At 43.8% G+C, this 19,972-nt stretch overlaps 1 protein-coding gene across 7 annotated transcripts in view; it reads left to right on the forward strand.

Moving 5' to 3' along the window:
* Positions 1-15,046, forward strand: part of SLC4A7 (solute carrier family 4 member 7) — a 102,871-nt gene extending 87,825 nt beyond the window's left edge. For 5 of the 7 annotated variants that reach the window (XM_048511637.1, XM_048511640.1, XM_048511643.1 and 2 more), the window contains 2 exons: positions 30-137; positions 10,702-15,046. In XM_048511637.1, the coding sequence (XP_048367594.1) occupies positions 30-137; positions 10,702-10,783 (190 nt within the window). In that variant the 3' untranslated portion in view covers positions 10,784-15,046. The remainder of the gene's footprint in view (positions 1-29; positions 138-10,701) is intronic. The other 2 variants (XM_048511639.1, XM_048511642.1) reach the window with 2 other exon arrangements.
* Positions 15,047-19,972: the final 4,926 nt, after the last annotated feature.

The raw sequence follows: 19,972 nt of genomic DNA on the forward strand, positions 1-19,972 counted from the left end.
GTACTAATCAAAATGTGTTTGTTGTCTAGCGTTGATCCTTCTGTTGTAAACATATCAGATGAAATGGCCAAAACTGCACAGTGGAAGGCTCTTTCCATGAACACAGAGAATTGCAAAGTAACAAAGTCTAACTTGAGGTAGCTTATAATTACTCACAATTTCTGATTGTATTTTTGCTTTTGTTAAGTAGATGCTAGCTGTGGAAATAATTTGTTTTGATCATATATTAATATTTTGAATATATGATAAGTTTCTATTAACAATTTGAACAAAGAAAAGATGTGAAATCACATTAGAGTTGAGCCCAAAGAACAGTAACACCACTGTAGTAAAACCCAGGAGGCTTTGCCAGGTTTTTTTTTTTAATAGTAGCCCCAAATGCCACATGGCAAACTGTTTTTGAAACTGAAGGGTGTTCAGCTGTTTCCAGGAGAAAGTAAAAGATGTACTATGCTGGAAAAATAACCTCCTTATTTACCTCTGGGTTTGGGGCAAATCCCATTATTAATACTACGTAGTAGTAATCTGAAGACATGAAATGGTTGCTTTTGAAATATTCCTCTGTGGCAAAGGGTGGGAACATTTTCCCCCTTGCTCCTAGTTTTGGTGATTGCATGCTTCAGGCTGGTCTGAAAATTATCCTTTTTACTAGTGGAGACCCTCAAGATTTGGGAGGGGTAAATACCACACTGGTTGGACCAATCACTTGCTAGACATTTGGGTGCTGTGTGGTTTCCGGGCTGTATGGCCGTGTTCTAGCAGCATTCTCTCCTGACGTTTCACCTGCATCTGTGGCTGGCATCTTCAGAGGATCTGATGTTGGGAAAGCAAGTGGAGTATATATCTGTTGGAGTGTCCAGGGTGGGTGGAGAAACCTTGTCTATGAGTGACAAAGAAGGCAACCAGGTCAATAGTTGAGGGCATCTGAATAGAAGTATGAGTAACAATGAAGCCTATAGCCTGGGAGTAACACTGGAGATAGCAAGGTCACTGGTGGGAGCATCTGAATAGAAGTATCCTGTGCCTTTGTTTTCTTTTTTGTCTATGGTCATCCTGTGTGTTTGTGTGGAGCTGGTTAGACACTGTCTTGACTCTAGTATTTTTCAACACTGGCAGCCAAGTTCTGTTCATTTTCATGGTTTCTTCCTTCCTGTTAAAATTGTCCATGTGCTTATGGATTTCAATTGCTTCTCTGTGTAGTCTGGCCATGTAGTGGCTTTCAAGAGTGGTCCAGAATTTCTGTTTTTTCAAATAATAGTATTCTATGTCAGGTTGGACTTTATCATGTGGTTCTGCTATTAGCACAGATTTTCTGGCTAGAAATAGTCTGCGAATTGCCTTTCGTGTTCTTTGATACGTGTCTGTGCGCTGCGTTTGGTGGTTCCTATGTAGACTTGTCCACAGCTGCATGGTATGCGATAGACTCCTGCAGTAGCTAAAGGATCCCTCTTATCCTTTGCTGAACGTAGCATCTGTTGAATTTTCTTAGTGGGTCTGTAGATTGTTTGTAGGTTGTGCTTCTTCATCAGTTTTCCAATGCGATCAGTGATTCCCTTGATGTATGGTAAGAGCCACGGAGAAGAAGAACTAAACAAGTTCCTGGACCATATCAATAAGATCCATCCAAACATCCAATTTACTATGGAAAAAGAAAATGAAGGAAAACTGCCATTTTTAGATGTTTTAGTCATCCGCAAACCAAACCAGCAATTGGGACACACAGTATACAGAAAACCTACGCACACAGACAGATATCTACACAAAAACTCCAATCACCATCCAGGGCAAAAAAGGAGCACCATAAAAACTTGGGTACATCGTGCATGAGCAATCACTGTGAACCTCACCTCCTACAAGATGAATTGAATCACCTAAACAGGGCTCTACAGGCTCAATGGTTACTCTCTAATACAGAAATCCAGAAGGGCTGCAAGACCAAGAACAAGCCACATGAACAAAAGATAAAGAGAGCCATCTAGAGGGAAAGTGTTCTTACCATACATCAAGGGAACCACTGATCGCATTGGAGAAACTGATGAAGAAGCACAACCTACAAAGCAATCCTACAGACCCACTAAGAAGAATTCAACAGATGCTACATTCAGCAAAAGGATAAAGAGGGATCCTTTAGCTACTGCAAGAGTCTATTGCATACCATGCAGCTGTGGACAAGTCTACCGCAATAGGAACCACCAAGCATGGTACGCACAGACCGCGTATCAAAAGAACCACGAAAGGCACTGCAGACTAATTTCAGCCAGAAAAAAAATCAGCAATAGCAGAACACATGATAAAACCCAACCTGGACATAGAATATTATTTGAAAAAAAGCAGAAATTCTGGACCACTCTTGTGAGTTCATCCCACGCAGAGAGTCATTACATAAAGGAAAATTTGAGATCACGGAGGTTTCATCTGGTGGAGAGCGCCAGCAGCGGGAAGCCTTGGTGTCCGTGTTCCTAAGCGACTCTTCCCAGCGTGCTGGTTCCTGGCACCTTTTATTATATGATTACTAAGCGTGTAGAAGAGGCCCGGATCGGGGGAAAATCCGGAGGCGGGAGAGCGGGGAGACTGAGAAATCATCATAGCTTGATGCATGATCTCACCCTGGCTGCCCATACGATGCGAGGAGAGGAGCATCCAAGCGTCTGGGCCTAATCCTCACCTGGGGGGCAAGACCATTGTCCCTTTGTCTGGGACACACCGGTGAAGTTTGTATGAGTCCAGGCCAGCAGTTCATGACCCGTGACTCATCGAGGGGGGTGAGGGGTGAGGAAGAGGCAGTGCGACCCAAAGAGAAGACCCGTAGGAGCCGGTGTTCCAGCTCTACTTACGGTGCTGTACTGGGTCAGCAGCTCATCCCTATCTCCTCCTTTTTTACATTTAGAAGGGAGAGCCCGAATTGTTGAGGGGGGGCGATTTAAAGGGCTCCGCTCACCTCCTCCGCCCGGTTTAGCCAAGCTGGCCGAGCTGCTTGTTACAACTATTAGAACTTAGCGGATTTCGCGATGTAAAGGGAAAGTCAAAGGGTTTTCTTGCACTGCGATTACAGGCAAAAAGTAGATATGCATCGAGCAAAGGCAGAAAGCATCCAATAATAGAACGCATGACAATCAAACCAATGCAGAATTGAACAGTAGTACCGGTTATCTGGCAGCTCATGCACTTTCATATGAATCAACAATGACGAAACCAATCAATGGCGTACGCGATTATCTAAGATTGGCTTGGCGAAACTCTGTTGCTTTCGGAGACCAGAGCATCCAAGGCAGTTGAGGAGGTAGGAATTGGTGGACCATGGGGAGCACACCTGAGCCAGAGCGGCCGATAGTCTTGGTGTTACAGGAAGTAAGTCAGGGGGATTCCCACAAGGGAAGTCAGCGAAACTGCTCTCCGCCTTGGCTGGGAGCCGTAGCGTCGCTCCGGCAAAAGGGGCCCGAAGGGAAGGGGCTGACTGGGGCGGCCAGTGGCGTGGGCTTCGAGTGGAGCCTGACAGAGGCAGGGCGATGGTGAGGCGGTACAGCAGAGAGTTCCGACGAGGCGGATGCAACAGCAACGCAAATAACATAACTTCTAAAAATTAAGAAGCATGCAATAACTTCCCACACGATCCCAGCTGGGTTACAGTACTCCAATAATTCCTTTGGAGTGCGATTCGGCTCCAAAGGGCATCATGTAGAATCGGAAATAATAAACATATTCACCGACAATAATACAAAGGTAGCTAGGTGATGAAAGAAAGGAAAAGAGGGGGCAGCCCATGGCTGCATGGTTATCCAATGCTGCGGCTCTTGCTGTTTGGCTACAAAGCCTTTAGGCGATGGTGGTAGAGAGTCCATGGATTTCTCAAGAGCGTAGAGAGAGAGAGCTACTGATAGTGCTTTAGCATTGCAAGTTCAGTGACTCTCACGAGCAAGGCTCGCGAAGAGAAGGCATGTTCGATATTAACAATCAGGTGGCTGGGGAAACGGGCGAGGAGAGTTCCAAAAGGTTAACCTATCAGGAATGTTCCTGGCTGCAACTTCAAACTCCAGCCAGGGGAAAGACAGAGAGGGAGAGAGAATGGCTGTAGATTGAGAGAGCAGCGACACACAAGCGTCAACCTCTGAAAAGTCATAGCTGCAGCCCAGGTAGAAGAAGGGCCAGCGTTGGCTGGCGGACAGCCGTTAGTGCTCCCAAGATGTTGGTCCTGGTCAAAGCTCATCATGGGGGGGTGGCCGACTGCCACCCGGCAGAGAGAACAGAGCGAACGCAGAGAATGGTGACTGCTGCGAGTTGGCGGTGATGATCGCTTAAAGATGGCAGCACCGCAGAGACCCTCTCGGGTGTCTCCGGGATAGCCTTGCTAGGCGCAGGCAGCTCTTGAAGCTTGGCTGGTGGTTGCCTTGAGCATCCCCCAGATTAATCCGGGTCTTTGGACCCGTCCAGTGCGTCGGCGTCTCCGTTGGGGCAGCGGAAGTGAGATCACTCCAGAAGATCTGATGTTCCACATCTCGGGATGAAAGGTTGGATTTCCTCCTGGCGCCATTCCATGGGCTGGCCGGTCATGGCGAAATTCCGGGAATCCCACAGGGGACCTGTAGGAAGAAGGACTGAAACACACCCCCCCTTCCCAGGTTATGGGAGGGGCGGGTCGTCCACGCCAAGGTTCCCGGTTCCTGGCCCGGATGGCGGGAGGGAGGTCAAAGTCCGAGTTTTGTTTTGAGTTAGAGTTTTAATATAAGAAGGCTTATTTTGCAGCCTGCGTGAAGGTTGCACTGAAATGCAATCTACTGGGGGGCCACCCTACTCCTCTTTGCTTTAGAATTGTTTTGACCTTGGGAAAGGGCAGAGGGTAGGCGATCCTGATGGAAGCTGGCTTCAGAAGCGTCATCAGGAGTCGCGTCAAAAGCGAGGAGTCCCAGTACCTCGAGGAGGGAAAGGCGCTATAGCGGACCCTGAGAGTGGAATTGTGGGTGTGCATGCTTAATTTGCAACTTACAAAGAAGGAGGGCTTGGATGTGCTTTTGGGTGATGGATGCATCCGGAGACAAGCAATCAGGCGATTAAGGGGTAAATTTCACACACAAAGAGGGGGGAGGGTCTTTCTTCTACTTGGGGAAAATGTACTTACCGTTGACCTTGATGGTTACTTGCAGCGAGAGGCTGGAATAGTGCTGAATTTGTAATGTCGAATTATCTTGAGGGAGATGCTGCCACGCTTGAGACCTGGCTCCTGTAAGGCAGCCCGGTCAGCGCCAGGAGGCCTGCAAGCTGAATTCATACAGCTTGCCCTGCGCTGTGGCAAACCACCACCCACCAGATCATGGAGTGGATCTGTGTTTGCAGCAACCCCTTAACTTGGGACCTGTGTCCTGGCAGTGCTCTTGATTACCAGGGGATGGGCCCAGATTTTCCCAATCCAGGGGAGGGCCGAGAGTCAGCCAATTGGCCCTCCCGCCCTTTTGCTGGTTGAGAAGAAAAAAAATACAGAAAAGGAAGGAGGGAGGAGAGACAGCTCCTGGAAGTGGAGGAAATTTAGGGGAGTGAATTCAGGAGACAATACAAAGTGCCTTAAGAAAGAAAGAAAGGGGAGGGGGGTTTGGAACTACCTTCCCCTCCTGTAAAGAGACAACAGGCGGTTTGAACTGGCTTCCTACCTTCACAGCCCGGAGGCTGTGTAAAGATAGAATGTGGCTGAGAGAGCCCCAGGCATTGTGACTAGCCAGGGGTTGGCCAGCGGAGAAGATGTGGGAGACACCCGGAAATAATTCTGGCTCCATACTAAGAAAACATATATAGAGCTTCACTGCATCAATGTGGTAATGTAGGCTCAAGACAGCCAAAGAAAAAAAGGTTCTCAAAGGAAAAGCTTTAAAAGAAAGAATTTGAGGGTTTAACTAAGATGGAGGCCTGTACTCGAAGCAGGCTCCACCAGGCATCCCCCCTAGGGAACATCGCAGCGAGCTGTGTCCGGCTCAAGGCTGATGCTGTAATGGGTAGGAAACAACTTTCAGGGCACTGGCACACATAATCAAAAGGAAAAAAACTTTAATTGTGAGGGGCAAGGCGTAGCTTAGAAGCAATGGGAAAAAATCCCACTCTTATGAGAGGGAAAACTTTAAAATTCTCTGTGAGGAAGAGACAGAACACTTTACAAGAACATATATAGGCATACAGAGCACATATAAAAGTAATGAGGGAGGATTGCATCTCTGATTTGAAGGGTCTTGCTCTCCTGGATCTTGCAGGGCGATTCCTTTGCAGGCTGCTTGATCCTGCTTTCCCCTGAGGTACTGGCCTGATTTTGCTGCCACTGGGAGCTTTGAGCTTAGGGCTTTACTGCACAGGCTCAGAGGCTATGAGATCCTGGTTTTGAACCTTACAGCTGGAGAGAGGGGCCAAGGGGGGCTTCTTCTTCATGAAAAGGACTTTGGGCTTAAGGCCATTGTCGCGAGAGCATCTTCCCTTTCCAAAATGCCTCATTGTCCTGTAGATTGGCTATGGGGCATTCTGAGGAAAGGAGGTTCAAAGCGGCCAGTCCTCTTGGTTAATGGGAGCCGGACTGGAGCATAGTGCCAGAATGTTGGCGTTCTCTTCCCGTCCAGCATTTCTTTCTGTGGCAATTCAGTGACTGTGGACTCTGCAGAGATTTACGAAATCTCGTGCCACTCTATAGGAGCACTAGGCGGAGGAAGCATGGTGACTTTGGAAGTAGAAAGGGGTTAGCAGAGCAGGAAGTATAGGCGGTAGGGGGGGGGGAGCAAACAGCGAGATTTAGATTAGCTTGAACTTAGGTCGGGACTTCGGTGAAAGCATAGGGGCAGGATGATCCCGGATGAACTTGGCAGTTCCCTGCGGGATGTTTATCCCACACACCTGGATGTGGATGGCTTCCCTGGTGGCGATGGAGTCGATGACCCCTGGGATGATAGGCGAAATCCTGGGCTGGCGGCAGAAGCTTTGGCAAAGACCAGCCCAATGGTCTCCGATGGGGATAGGGATCACTACACTGAGCTGGAGCAGCGAAGATCTCCATAGGGAAGCTCGGGGGAAGAGGTTTGAGAGTCTTACAGGACCTTGGTTCCGGGCTGGGGAAGTGCCGTGGTCGCGAATCCCAGCCGGGTATTAGGAAGCACCTGGTGCTTAGAGCCTCCCTGGGGTCTTAAGCCCTCTGAGGGAGACCCCTTCCGTTTTGAGCTACTAGGGCCCCCCCACACGGGCAACCTACAATCCTTACGGAAGTGTCCTGTATGTGCATTTGAAACACTTTCGTCTCGGGGGGCTGTCTCATGGCGTGAGGACTCGCATGGCTAGAAGGCTGGCTTGATGGGTAGAAAGAACCCGATATCCTGGCAGAAGCCTTAAGCATGTCGGCCACATTGTTCGGGTTCCTACCTAGACCTGTGACTGCTGCGGCACTCAGCGAGGCGTTCTCTTTGGCAAAGAGGCGGCTTAAGGAGTTAGCCCTGGGCCTCCTGCGTTGTCAACCTGCCTTTTGAGACCTCCCTGGAGCCTGTTCACTGAAATTCGGCATAGGGTTCCTGGGAGGCTTCTGCGGGCCTTCGCTTTGGGCTGGCGTCCGGTGCTGGGGACTTTCAAAGCATGCTGTAGAGGCGCATTCAGGCGACCGTCAGGGGTGGCCTCCGGCAGGTTTCAATTTGTGCATTAGGGTTAGTGGAAAGCCGCCAGCCCGCGGCTCTTGGCGGTGATTAATGAAAGCCCGCCAGAGGCTGCTCTGCTGTATGCGCACTTTGGCGGTTACTTACTTTCCCAGATCACATACTGTCTGCGAGGGTTTTAAAAGCATCACGAGGTGGTTTCCAGTCCTCGGAACCATTAGGTGGTTCCTGGCGACTGCTTCCAACATGCCTCTCACGCATAGGGGCTGAGTGATTCCTACGTCCCGCGTACTTGCGGGCTCAGTGAAATGTTATAACCTAGGGGCGTTACTTTCGACAGCTTCGCCCGAATGATGCCATCCTCCCCTCGTTATCACCGAAGTGTGTAGTGAAGGCCGAGGGCACATGCGGCAGGATATTACGAAGCATGCGTCTTCCGTCCAGAGTTTCCTTCTTTGCCAGATGTCGTGGCTAATCACGGCTCTGTTAGGGTTTTGAAACCAGGCGCCATTCACGGTAAGCGCCCGGCCAGTCGGTGGCTTTAGAAAATGAAGAAGCGGGCGAAGGGAGGCGGCCGAGGCATGAGAGAACGTGAAGGCGGGGAAAGCAAGGGAGGAAGTAGAGGGAGGACAGAAGCGTCAATTTGAGTGAGATAGAAATTCCGGGGTGAAACTGAAGCTGAAGGGGTGAGGAGGAGATGATCTACAGCAAGGGCCAGCCATAGACCTACGAAGGCTGATGGCGACATAACGATTACCTCCGCGTCAGTAGCAGTGATATCGTCGGTGAGGCTCTGTGTGTGAGAGTCGCCCGATGTTTTCCCAATCATTAAAGATTCAATGTCCCCCTACTTCTGGGTACCATGGACGTGAGCTTCAATCTCCTCAACCAATTTAGCGCTAGCTCCCTCTCTTCACGGAGACCTTGCAGCGTTTACTTCGCAGCTTTTAGTTAAGATTAACGTGCTTGTCATAAAGCCTGCTTTTGCAAGCTCCCCATACTTACGGTGTTTACGTCGGACTGAGAGAGTGTCCTAGAACTTCGGGTCCCTGGATCGCGCCGATCCAGCGGCCAGGCGATACCGACAGGTGGAGTCCCCTGGATCTCGCGCCGATCCAGCGGATAGTCGATTACCGCGGCCCTTTCCCAGGCGGCGGTAAAGCAAGGGTGGAGGATTGAGGATTCGAGGTTTTCGGCACCAGCTTGTAGTCATCCCGCAGGAAGTGCATTACGCCAAAGGAAAGAGGCTGAAGCCAGCGGAGGTTTCATCAGGTGGAAGCGCCAGCGGGAGCAGGTGTCGATGTTCTAAAGCGACTCTCCAGCGTGCTGGTTCCTGGCACCTTTTATTATGATTATAAAGCTGGCGTGTAGAAGAAGGCGGATCGGAAAATCCCGGAAGTTGCGGAGGCCCGGGGAGACTGAGAGATCATCATGTGATGCATGATCTCACCTGGCTGCTACGTGCGGAGAGGAGCATCAGCGTCTGGGCCTAATCCTCACCTGGGGGCAAGACCATTGTCCCTTTGTCTGGGACACCCGGTGGTTTTGAGCCAGGCAGTTCATGACCCGTGACTCCTTCGCCGGGTGAGGGTGGGGAGCTGGTCGCGACCAGAAGACCGTAGGGCGCCCGGTGTTCCCAGCCCGGCTCTACTTGAACGGTGCTGCTGGGTCAGCAGCTCATCCCTACACACTCTGAAAACCCACTACGTCCAGACTACACAGAGAAGCGAACCCAATTGAAATGCGGCATAAGCTTGCACTGGACCAATTTTAACAGGAAGGAAGAAACTATGAAAATGAACAGAACTTGGCTGCCAGTGTTGAAAAATACTAGAGTCAAGACAGTGTCTAACCAGCTCCACACAAACACAGGATGACCATAGACAAAAGAAACAAAGGCCAGGATACTTCTATTCAGATGCTCCCACCAGTGACCTTGCTATCTCCAGTGTTACTCCCAGGCTATAGGCTTCATTGTTACTCATACTTCTATTCAGATGCCCTCAACTATTGACCTGGTTGCCTCTTTGTCACTCATAGACAAGGTTTCTCCACCCACCCTGGACACTCCAACAGATATATACTCCACTTGCTTTCCCAACATCAGATCCTCTGAAGATGCCAGCCACAGATGCAGGTGAAACGTCAGGAGAGAATGCTGCTAGAACACGGCCATACAGCCCGGAAACCACACAGCACCCAAGCGATTCCGGCCGTGAAAGCCTTCGACAATACACTTGCTAGACAGTTTGCCATTCCCTCCACCAAGAGATTCATGGAGAGGATTTTATGTTTCTCTCCCTGCTGCCCTCCATGGGTCTGATGGTGGAAGGGGGATGCTGAAAGGTAGTTTCCCCCTCCTTATTCATCCCACTTCTGCTACTGCAACCTTAGTGATGATGTCAGCTTTATGGGGCTAGCAGAGGCTTCCCATCCTACTCATCCCCTCGTCTCTAGGACCATCACCTTAGTAGCTGTTTGGGCATGAGTGGAGAGCCGAGGGCATTGGAAACTCTCCCTTCTTTCCTGGCTGTCTGCATGCCTCCAGTGAAACCATCTCAGCAGTAGGAAAGGGAAGAGGAGACTTGCAGAAAGACAGTTGCCTGTGCAAGCTCATGTTTTTTGGGGGCAGCCTTTTTAAGGTTTTGGATTTTTCTGCAACTCTGGGCAGGGGTTTCCCAGTTTTGGAGAAAAACATTCATTCTGTCAACATAGCCCCAAACTACATATTTCAGTATCTGCAGATGGGGCCATGTTGACTATGAGATATAGTGATGATTTCTGGTACACAGCATTTAAGGCATATGAGAACATTTAGCTGTTTCTAAAGTTGTCCCTTTGACCGACACACACACACACGCACGAGAAATATATAGGTAATAAAACGTTAAAACATTTCATTTAAAATTACATAATACAACTGAGTAGAATAAACAATTGGCACTTGAAGGCTAAATTTTGTTTATTTGCACTATACTTTTTAGACAAGTGTGTGTGACAGACTCTCCATGATAGAAAACAATAATGAAATAAAATATAGATGCCACTTCATAAACTTTGCATGTTTTTATTTATCTAACCTTTTGCATTGTTCTAACAGCGCTGAAAAAGAAGAGTGTGTGAAAATAGACATGGAAAATGCATCTGAAACAAAGTATGTAGATGCTGAAACCTCAGTATAGAAGTGAAATTGAGGCTATATCATTTTATAGGATATAATGTTCAAGGGTGATTTCTGAACTTCTTTCATGTGCTGAAATTTGTAGTCTGAATACTCTGTGTGCAGCAACAAGACTTTTTCAGACAAGAATGAAGTTGTGATCGCTTTGGAAATATTTATTTTTAGTGAAATTTTTATTTTAATTTTTTAAATAGGAAACTCAAAATTACTTTTTAGTTACCATTACATGCATAAATGTTAGATGTGTATAACTGTAAATTATTGATTGTCTTTACATACATAGCTGTTTTAGAATTTATTGTGATATTGATGCCCTGTGTATCAGGCAATTACTGTTTGGGTTTTTGCAACATCAGTCTCCCATTGAACAAATTTCCAGTGAGACATTTCATGACATTGCATTTTCAAACCATTCTCACTTTATTTTGCTATTTATTGGATTCCTAAATTCATATTAGTGGGAATAATGTCTTCATGTGAAAATTATATAATTTCAATGCTATTTAAAGTGTTTTTTTAAAAAATATTTCCATCTCATACTGTATAGTAGATACCTTCACAGATCTAATCCTTTTGTCATGTTCCACATCATAGAAAACCCCAGAAGACCTTACTGAGTTCTGATGTAGGGCTTGCCGCTCTATGCCATGTTTTTAGCTAACTGTCTCCACTAAAACAAATGAGGCTGCTTCCCCAGACAAGGCTGTGGGACTGAGACACAGATGTAGGGCTCTGCATTAGGGTGCCAGTTTAAATTGTAAAAATAAACAGAATTGTATTGGTTTAGTAAGCAACTTCACATAGATTCTGATTGTCTAATAAGTTCCTTTCTTCTGCACATACATAAATGCTATTGACGACTGAAGATAAGTCCAGAGAGGTGAGTAAAATCTTTAGACTAGTTTCTCATTCCTGAAACCTTAATTTTTTAATAAGTTGAACTTTTGCTGTAGTATTAGGATCAGTGTTTGTTAGATTGGCAGGTAAAATTATGAGCTTTATACTTGCAGTTCGGATTCCTTGCTCTGTAAGGGCATAGCATATTAATAAGATATGGGCCAGACAGCTTAAATATTTAATTCTGTACAAAAAATAATAATATTTTGGGTATTTAAAATGTTTGATTTTTGCAAACAGAGCATAATTTAGGGAATATAACTAAAATAGCTGACCTAGTTTTAAAATATATTAAACAGTGTAGCTCAGTGTAACTCCCAATGAAGTCAACAGCACTTAAATCAATGCAGAATACACTTATATGGAAGTAAATTATTAATTGGTCTTAACTTCCAAATCAGTCGATCCCCCACTTAAAGCTCAAATGCATGCAGAACTTCTATGACTTCTCCTATGACGGGCGTGAAAACTTTGCTTCTTTGGGACCTTCATGAGCCCTTGAGAGCTTTCATGTGTACTAAGCAAACATTGGGCTAGGGTTATTGTGTGCAACATTAATTTAGCTTCATATATGCATTGACAGAATGTAAACATTTTATTTAAAAATAAACATGTTAATATCTTTTATCAGTGTTCTTGCTTTTATAAAAATGAACATAGTCTCCCACACCAAAAAACCACGAGAAAATAGCCATTAACATCAGAATATAAATATTGCTAGTTATGTAAACCATGTTTCCATAATGCAAATGATGTTTTGCCAGACTTTATTTCCCTCTGAATATCCCACAAATATAAAGCTTACATAATTTGCAGTGTTGTCATTTGTAGAACCCTATTTAATCAGTCAACAATTAGATATGATTATTCCCTTTATTTGAAAAATGCTGCTAAACTTTTTCTGAACTTGAATAAAACGCTTGTGCTACTAAACCATTACACATGGGAGTATGAACAATGCCATTTAAGTGAAGTAAAAGCTGAGGCCTTAAGCGCCATCAAATTAGTTTTGCACTTTTGGTTTCGCTTTTATACTATAATTGGAAACAGTGTGGCTATATTTCCCCCTTCTTGGCTGTCTGTATCTTTTGTGCCTTAGCTAGCCTTCTTCAATTAATATGCACTTTTTAAACAATGTGAAAATCATGACAGTTCGTCACTTTTCCTTTTCTCACACGCGTTCAATGTCTGTAACAATCATATTTAAAATAATTTATTCTGTTTTGCTGCAGTCAAGGGAGAATCATGTCTGTAAGTGTATGCAGCTTTCAAAGAGTTGTTAAGCCATGTTACTGTGTATGTGGCTTCAAAGTCTTCCAATACTGTAAACCCACAATTTGCAAAGACCCAAACAGAGTGTCCTGAATTTTAACCCTTTGATTTCAAAACCTAGAATTCTGTATTACTGAATAGTTTGTATCAGCTTTTCAGTGCCAAAAGGTTAATGTGTTTTAGTCATTTAAATGAAGATCAGAAAATTGTGTCGAATCATATTTAATTCTCTTTTTGTTAGAAAAATACTAACCAGTGCCAGGAATCTCATGTTTTGCAAAGTAGTTTACATTGATTGTTCCATTGTTTATGGTTAACGTATTCTTATATATTTTAACCTTTTGATATCAGATATGTCCTGATGACATGCTGAAAACACCAATGATAATTTCTATCTAAATCTACTGCTTATTTTACTTCATACAAATGTTATTTCCTTCTCTGTAATAAAAAGGATAGTATTAAAGAAAGACAGTGAAGGACATAGCTGTTACTGTACATAGATATAAATGTTGCCTTACTAGGTGCAAATGAGCAGGGGTAATTTACTGTGCACTGATTTACCTAAAGCAAACCTAATTTAAAGCCAGTATATTTTAATTTAACCTGTAGATATCTAAGCATCTTTATATACCTTTTTCATCTCCTGGTGTATGAAATTAGATTCCTGTGTACATGACTGCCGAGCTATCCTAAGGAAACTGTTTAAAAAAAGTTTAAATGTTTATTTTTAAAGGTAAATGTTTGACAGACAGTATCTGACTTTGAATTTGATTTCTTCTAAAAACTCACTATCCCATTTTGAGTCTACAACACATAAAACTGGATTTAAGAGTTCTTTTCCATGGATGGTGGGACCTTCTTCTAATAGAAGAGACATGTTCTACCAGTTCAAGGCTCCTTATGCTAGAAGAAGGTACCACCTTTAGAGAAAACCCCTGGATCAAAGCATGTTTAACAATGTGAATTCTCATTATCCTTTAATTTGCAGTTCTTATATATCACACACTATATTACATGTAAGTCATACCAGGTGATCAAGGTAACATACAATGTGCAAGCCAGTGTGGCAATATTTTTCTGTTGAGCATTTCCATTGATTTTAGCATCCAACAGAACATTTACATTTTATTCTCATTTCAAATGCATTTATCTCTATGTACAGTAGTCTTGTAAAATGTACCCTTTGTAAAGGTAGGTTTTAAATGTAAAATGTCCATGGATAGGTGTGATGCATTACAAAAAAAAATGCACTGGTCTGCATTGTGTAAAAGGATTGTGTATTGTACATAAATTTTGTAAATGATTTGTATTGAAGTCACCTGTTCAGAATGTCTAGATCATTAGCACAATATGCTGAATATATTTTACTTTTTGTTCTATTTGGTCAGTAATTTAATGTGTCAAAAATGATTGCTGTAGGTGTCATCCTTTACTTAATACTGTACATACGTTGTGAGCAACCATTCGTTTTAGTGAATGTACAAGCACCTAGTTGTGTGTCAAAGTATACTTGTATTCTGAATACAGATGTCTTGTGATTTTACTATTTGGCATTTTTTTACTTTGAAACTTTTTAGTGAACTTGTCAGTTATAGGAAAGGGTTACATTTGATGTGAAAATAAAGGTTTTCATATTTAGAACGTATTGTCACTATTGGCAGTCTTGGAGTAATGTATTTAATAGCCTTTTTTTATAATGCAGTTTATTAATCAGGAGATACATCCTTTGTAATATTTTTCCCTTTTGTTACTGATGCTTTGTTTTGTAAACATGTCTTCCAGTGTTCAGAGCATCTACCTGAACAAAAACATTTACTTGGACTTGAGGTGTAACTATACACTTTATTCCAATTTTTATGACACTTTTCTAATTACATATATTTCCTTTTATAATAAAATCCAAAGCAAGTTGACACTGTTCCAAATGTAAAAAACAATATTTTATTAATTTATATAATGCCTATGAATTTTTCTCTGATATGTAAATTGAAAAATCCAGCCTTTACAATTTGATTAATGACTGTTGCAAAAACTATTTTTTGTAATGTTTCACAAAGTTGACAAAAAAGCAATAAAATGCCACTGACTTTAACAGCTTGGTTAAATCTTTAATTCCAGCTATGTGGTTCTGTTATTCAGGATGCCTTTAAAGAGATATAAACTAAAAAAGATATGTGGGGGAGGGGGGAAACCTCTGCAGATCTTAATGTTTTTTAAAGTGATTCTTGGTTAGAGTGAAGGTGTTTGTACTTAGCACAAGAATTATTCCAGAAGCCAGTGAGGAATTGATATACAGTGTGCTTCTGTAAAGATCAGGAAAGATATGAGAAAAATGATACTTTTTCCCTATTTTGTCCTGAAAGGTTTACACAGACTTCAAAGACATGAATGTTAAGAATACTATTACTGTTCCCTCCCCGCAATTTCTCTTCTACAGAAGACTCTCCAACTTGGTTCTCATATGTACTAACTGTAAAAAGACAATGCCCACTTTATCCATTTCCTGTTGTGTTGAGTAGGCATATGTAGTCTAAAGGATTTTTTTTGTTTTGTTTTGCGTAAGGAAATTAGAGAAATGTTGAGTTGGATCCAGCCAACGTTTTAAATTCACTTTTGCCCAATTCCTCTTCTTGCTACAGTTCCCACTCCACATGGCTTTTCTCTATAGTGACCCAAAATATCCAATACAACCTTTTTGGTGATAAAAAGTGTAGGTCCTTCCTTTTATTTTCACTGACAAAAAAGATAGCAAAAACCCATTCGTATTCCAATACAAGGATGTGAATGGTACTTTAAAGGTAAGCATGAGAAATGGAAGGAAATAGGTCTGGGTGGCCCAGTCCTGTTGGATCTCAGAAGCTAAGCAGAGTGAGTCCTGATTAGTATCTGGATGGGAGACCTGCAAAGTGGTCCACAGTTGCTATGCAGAGGCAGGAAATGACGAGCCATCTCAATTCATTTTGCACCTTGAAACCCCTATGGTGCTGCCATAGTTAGCTGCAGCTTTCCTGCACTTTCTACCACATGCTCCAGTATTCCCACATTAGAAAAAATATAAAGTGGCTTATTTAAAATTTTAGGAATTTATTTTTATTTTATTTATTTTAGTTTTTTATACCGCCCTATCCCCGAGGGGCTCACAGCAGTTTACAACATAAAATCTAATACACTACTAAAGAGGAGCAAACATTAAAAACAATTTACATAGGCTCCAACAATTTAAATTACTAAAATAAGTAGTAAAAATCCATTAAAAACAGTGGTTTATAGTAAAAGTAGAAGGTGCCCAATAAACCTAATATCAAACCCTCCCCTCAGAACAGAAAAAGGGGAGGACGGCAGGTCCCAATGATATAGGGTACCCTGATGTAAAACAGAGCAGAAGAAAGGGGGGGGCACCACCTCAGCGGCTGGACCCTCCAAAGGCCCAGCAGAACAACTCCATCGTACAGGCCCTGCGGAATTCTCCAAGATCCCACAGGGTCCGGACAGCTGGAGGAAGAGTGTTCCACCAGGCCGGGGCCAGAGCCGTAAAGGCCCTGGCCCGTGTGGAGACCAGCTGCCTCATTGAGGGGGCGGGGACCCCCAGCAAATTGGCCTCTGCTGAGCACAGAGGCCAAGTAGGGACATAAGGGGTAAGGCGGTCCCGAAGGTACGAGGGTCCCAGGCCGCGTAAGGCCTTGAAGGTCAAAACCCACACCTTGAAAATGATTCAGAATTCAACTGGGAGCCAATGCAGCTGGCGCAACACAGGCTGGATGTGATCTCGAAAGGCGCCCCCTGTGAGTAAGCGTGCCGCTGCATGTTGGACCAGTTTCAGTCTCCGAATCAGGCTTTGTAAACTGAAATGTTGGTTAGAAAGCATGGCAATTAGGCACAACTCTTCAACAGATGGAGCTGCTATATACTGAATCAGATGGTTCATTTGACTGTGTCAGCACTGCCTTCTTAAAATGGCATCATCTCCCCTGGGATCTCAGGCAGAGGTATTTCACATCAGTTTGCCACTTGATTCTTTTTAACTGGAGAGGCTGGGGAGTGAACCTGGGACCTTCTGCATGCCAAACAGGTGCTTCACCACTAAGGTGGGGAGCCCTTATGAGCCTTGTCCCGGCCTTATGTAGGATTGCTAATGGGCATTTTGGGATGGTTTTACTGTGGTTGCAAAAAGATTTTTGAATAGTAAACTCAAGGTACATCGTCATTGATGGCTGTTGTGTGGCAACTTCAAAGCATCATTGCTAATATGTATTCATGAGGATAAATCCATATTTTCATATAATGGAAAAAACACCTGTTCAAATGAGGCTTTAAAAATATTGGAACCCTCTGGTCACATCATTAGAACAGTACTGTTAAACGTTTGCCTCTAGTAAAGGGAATCAGTGCCAGAATATTTTAAAACACAAGCTGCTGACAAGTTTTAATCCTTCCTACTAGAAAAGGAATCTAAGAGATTATACACGGAGGCATCACATTTCATATACCTCCATGCCCTTCAATCTGGGGTAAGCATATAACCCTCTTATTCTGTTTTTTATAGGGAAAAGAACTAACCTGTAGAACATATTAATGAAAAATACTATAAATAGATCTGAAAGCATTCCTCAGTGGGATCCAAATTGGAGTCAGTGCCAGCTTTGAGACATGTATGATTAATTACAACATGATTACGTCTGATACTAGGAAGAGTATTCACTGCCGATACTATTATCAAATGATACACTTTTCTTGAAACAACATGAGCATGTTGCATAAATATAAACACTTTTCGTGGTGTACCAGGTTACTTAAATGTTGGAGGCAGTTCCAAAGAAACTCAACTTTTGTTCCAACTCCTGGCAGCAGTACACTTGCACAGAAATTTGTACTTCAGTGAGCTCAGCTGTCAGGGTGCCTAACATAATGTGTCAGAACATGTTTTATGTGTACTTCAGAATATGAACTCGCTGCCAATAAGTTTCTGACACTGGTCTTAATTCTATAACATGCAGTGCCTAAGCAATATAGCTCATCTTAGAGACTGTCATTTCCCTTTTCATTCTCAACAATTTCTACCACTGCTCACGTGTAAAAGAAAAACATGTATCAATAGAATCGTCAAAGACTTGAATTTTCTCAACAGAGGAGGACAGGGTGTTGCAACTGTGCCACATGGGATGACTGAAGATTTAGCAGTATAGAAGGTAAGATCTTTGAACTTCTAATCAAGGGCAGAACCTTCCCTTCCCTTAATGTTTACCATTATTTAATCACTTTATTTCTGGGGTATTTGTTTCTGTATTCTTAAACTTAATAGCATTCATTAAAAAAAGTAATCCAAAGCCCTCTGTGGGATCGCTATGAGTGGAATAGCAGTCTAAAGTCAATGGCAGCTGTGTTTCAAAACATTTTCTAACTCTACAACCATTGGCTTATATGCTATCATTTCACTCAGCTCAGTGCAAAGCCTTTGGCCAGTGCAGAGTCTTCAAACTTAGCAGAGTGCAAGAATCCAATTACATATTACTTCAGAACCCTTGGAAGTGGAGGAGGGGGGAATGATAGATGGCATCAAGCTATCCTGTAGGAAGAGTTGGCTCCAGTGGCCCTTTTTAGTGTGAGAACTGAGCCCCTAGTAGTGAAAAAGCCACTGTAATAGAACCCTAGCTTTTGATTTTAGTCAGTTTGATTTTGGCTATAAAACACAATGTCTTGTGAATGGTATGTTGTACCCTGTGCTATTCTGTACCCCCATGGAAACAGCCTACAATCGATATTTACCAGATTAGCATGTTTAGGACTAGGCCCTGGGAGACAAGAGTTCAAATGCCTATTTAGCCATGAAATTGATCGGGTGACAATTGTCCAGGCATAACCAAAGTTGTGAGGATGTTTCTTTCATTTAGTGTAAGGAAGGGATTAAAAATGATAGATCTGGACTGAATATGTGAAGTACTGCTTCTTGGAGGAAGGGCAGCAGTATGTAGTGATCACAAAATAAGCAGGGGTATACTTACCATTCTTTTGCAGCTCCTGGAACCAACAGTGGAATAATGGTTGTATGCTTTGGGCTACGTAGGATGTTTTGCCTTGCTAGGGGTAGGGCCTTGGATCGCTGGGGAGGGGGACATACATACTCCGCAAACGCTGTATGCTAGTTGTAAGAACCATACGTAAGTACAGAGGCACCTTTTCTACAGTTCACATTACATCGAGAGGGCTTCCTGCAGAAGCCTTGACGTTTGAGCTACCTGGAAAATCCCAATTGGTTTGTCTTCCATACCAGATCATTCTGGGGGCTTTAAAACGAGTTGCAATCATTGTAAATTAATTCGTTTCTCATTTATTAAAGGGGGAAACAGATTCGTTTATAATGAGTGGAACTAGTTCTAAATATGCTGTGCGGAATCCACTGTTGCCTTGCTCTTCACCTTCTTTAATTTTGTCCGTCCTCTACACATCTGGTGGGACGTTTCAGCAGCCGAAATCTTACCGGCTTCTAGGCTGGCTGTGGCTGCTGTGTGTTCCCTGGAGAACTGTTTTAATTCCTGTAACTTTTTAGGACGGCTGTGTTATTTACAATCATTTTGAGAGCACGAAATGAAAAACAGTGTAAGCATTTAAGAAACGAGATTAAACTGATCCGTCTTGAATCGGGATTCTTGCATTCGTTTCGTGTAGCCAAGGGGGAAAAGACGTGACAGCTCCCTGCCCCCAACCACCTCACACTGTCGGCATCAGATTACCTTGCCCCTTTCGCTCTTTACAGAAAAAGAGTTGCATCGCCCAATCAGGAATTGCCTTGTCTGGTGACGTATTAACTCCGGGTTCTCTCGTTCGCCCTCTCTTGCGTTGAGCGCGAGAGTCGTTTTTAACCGCAGCATCCGGGTTGGAGTGGCTTTTCCGTTCCCATGGTGACAGCAGTGGCGTTATCCATTCCCTGGGGCGTCGTCTTCTGCCACTGGGGAGCGTAGTGATTGGCCGATGAAACCGACACCTTGGGCAAAGCGCCTTTTCATTGGTTAGCTCGTTAGGT

Source organism: Sphaerodactylus townsendi, linkage group LG11, assembly GCF_021028975.2.
Source record: "Sphaerodactylus townsendi isolate TG3544 linkage group LG11, MPM_Stown_v2.3, whole genome shotgun sequence".
NCBI lineage: Eukaryota > Metazoa > Chordata > Lepidosauria > Squamata > Sphaerodactylidae > Sphaerodactylus > Sphaerodactylus townsendi.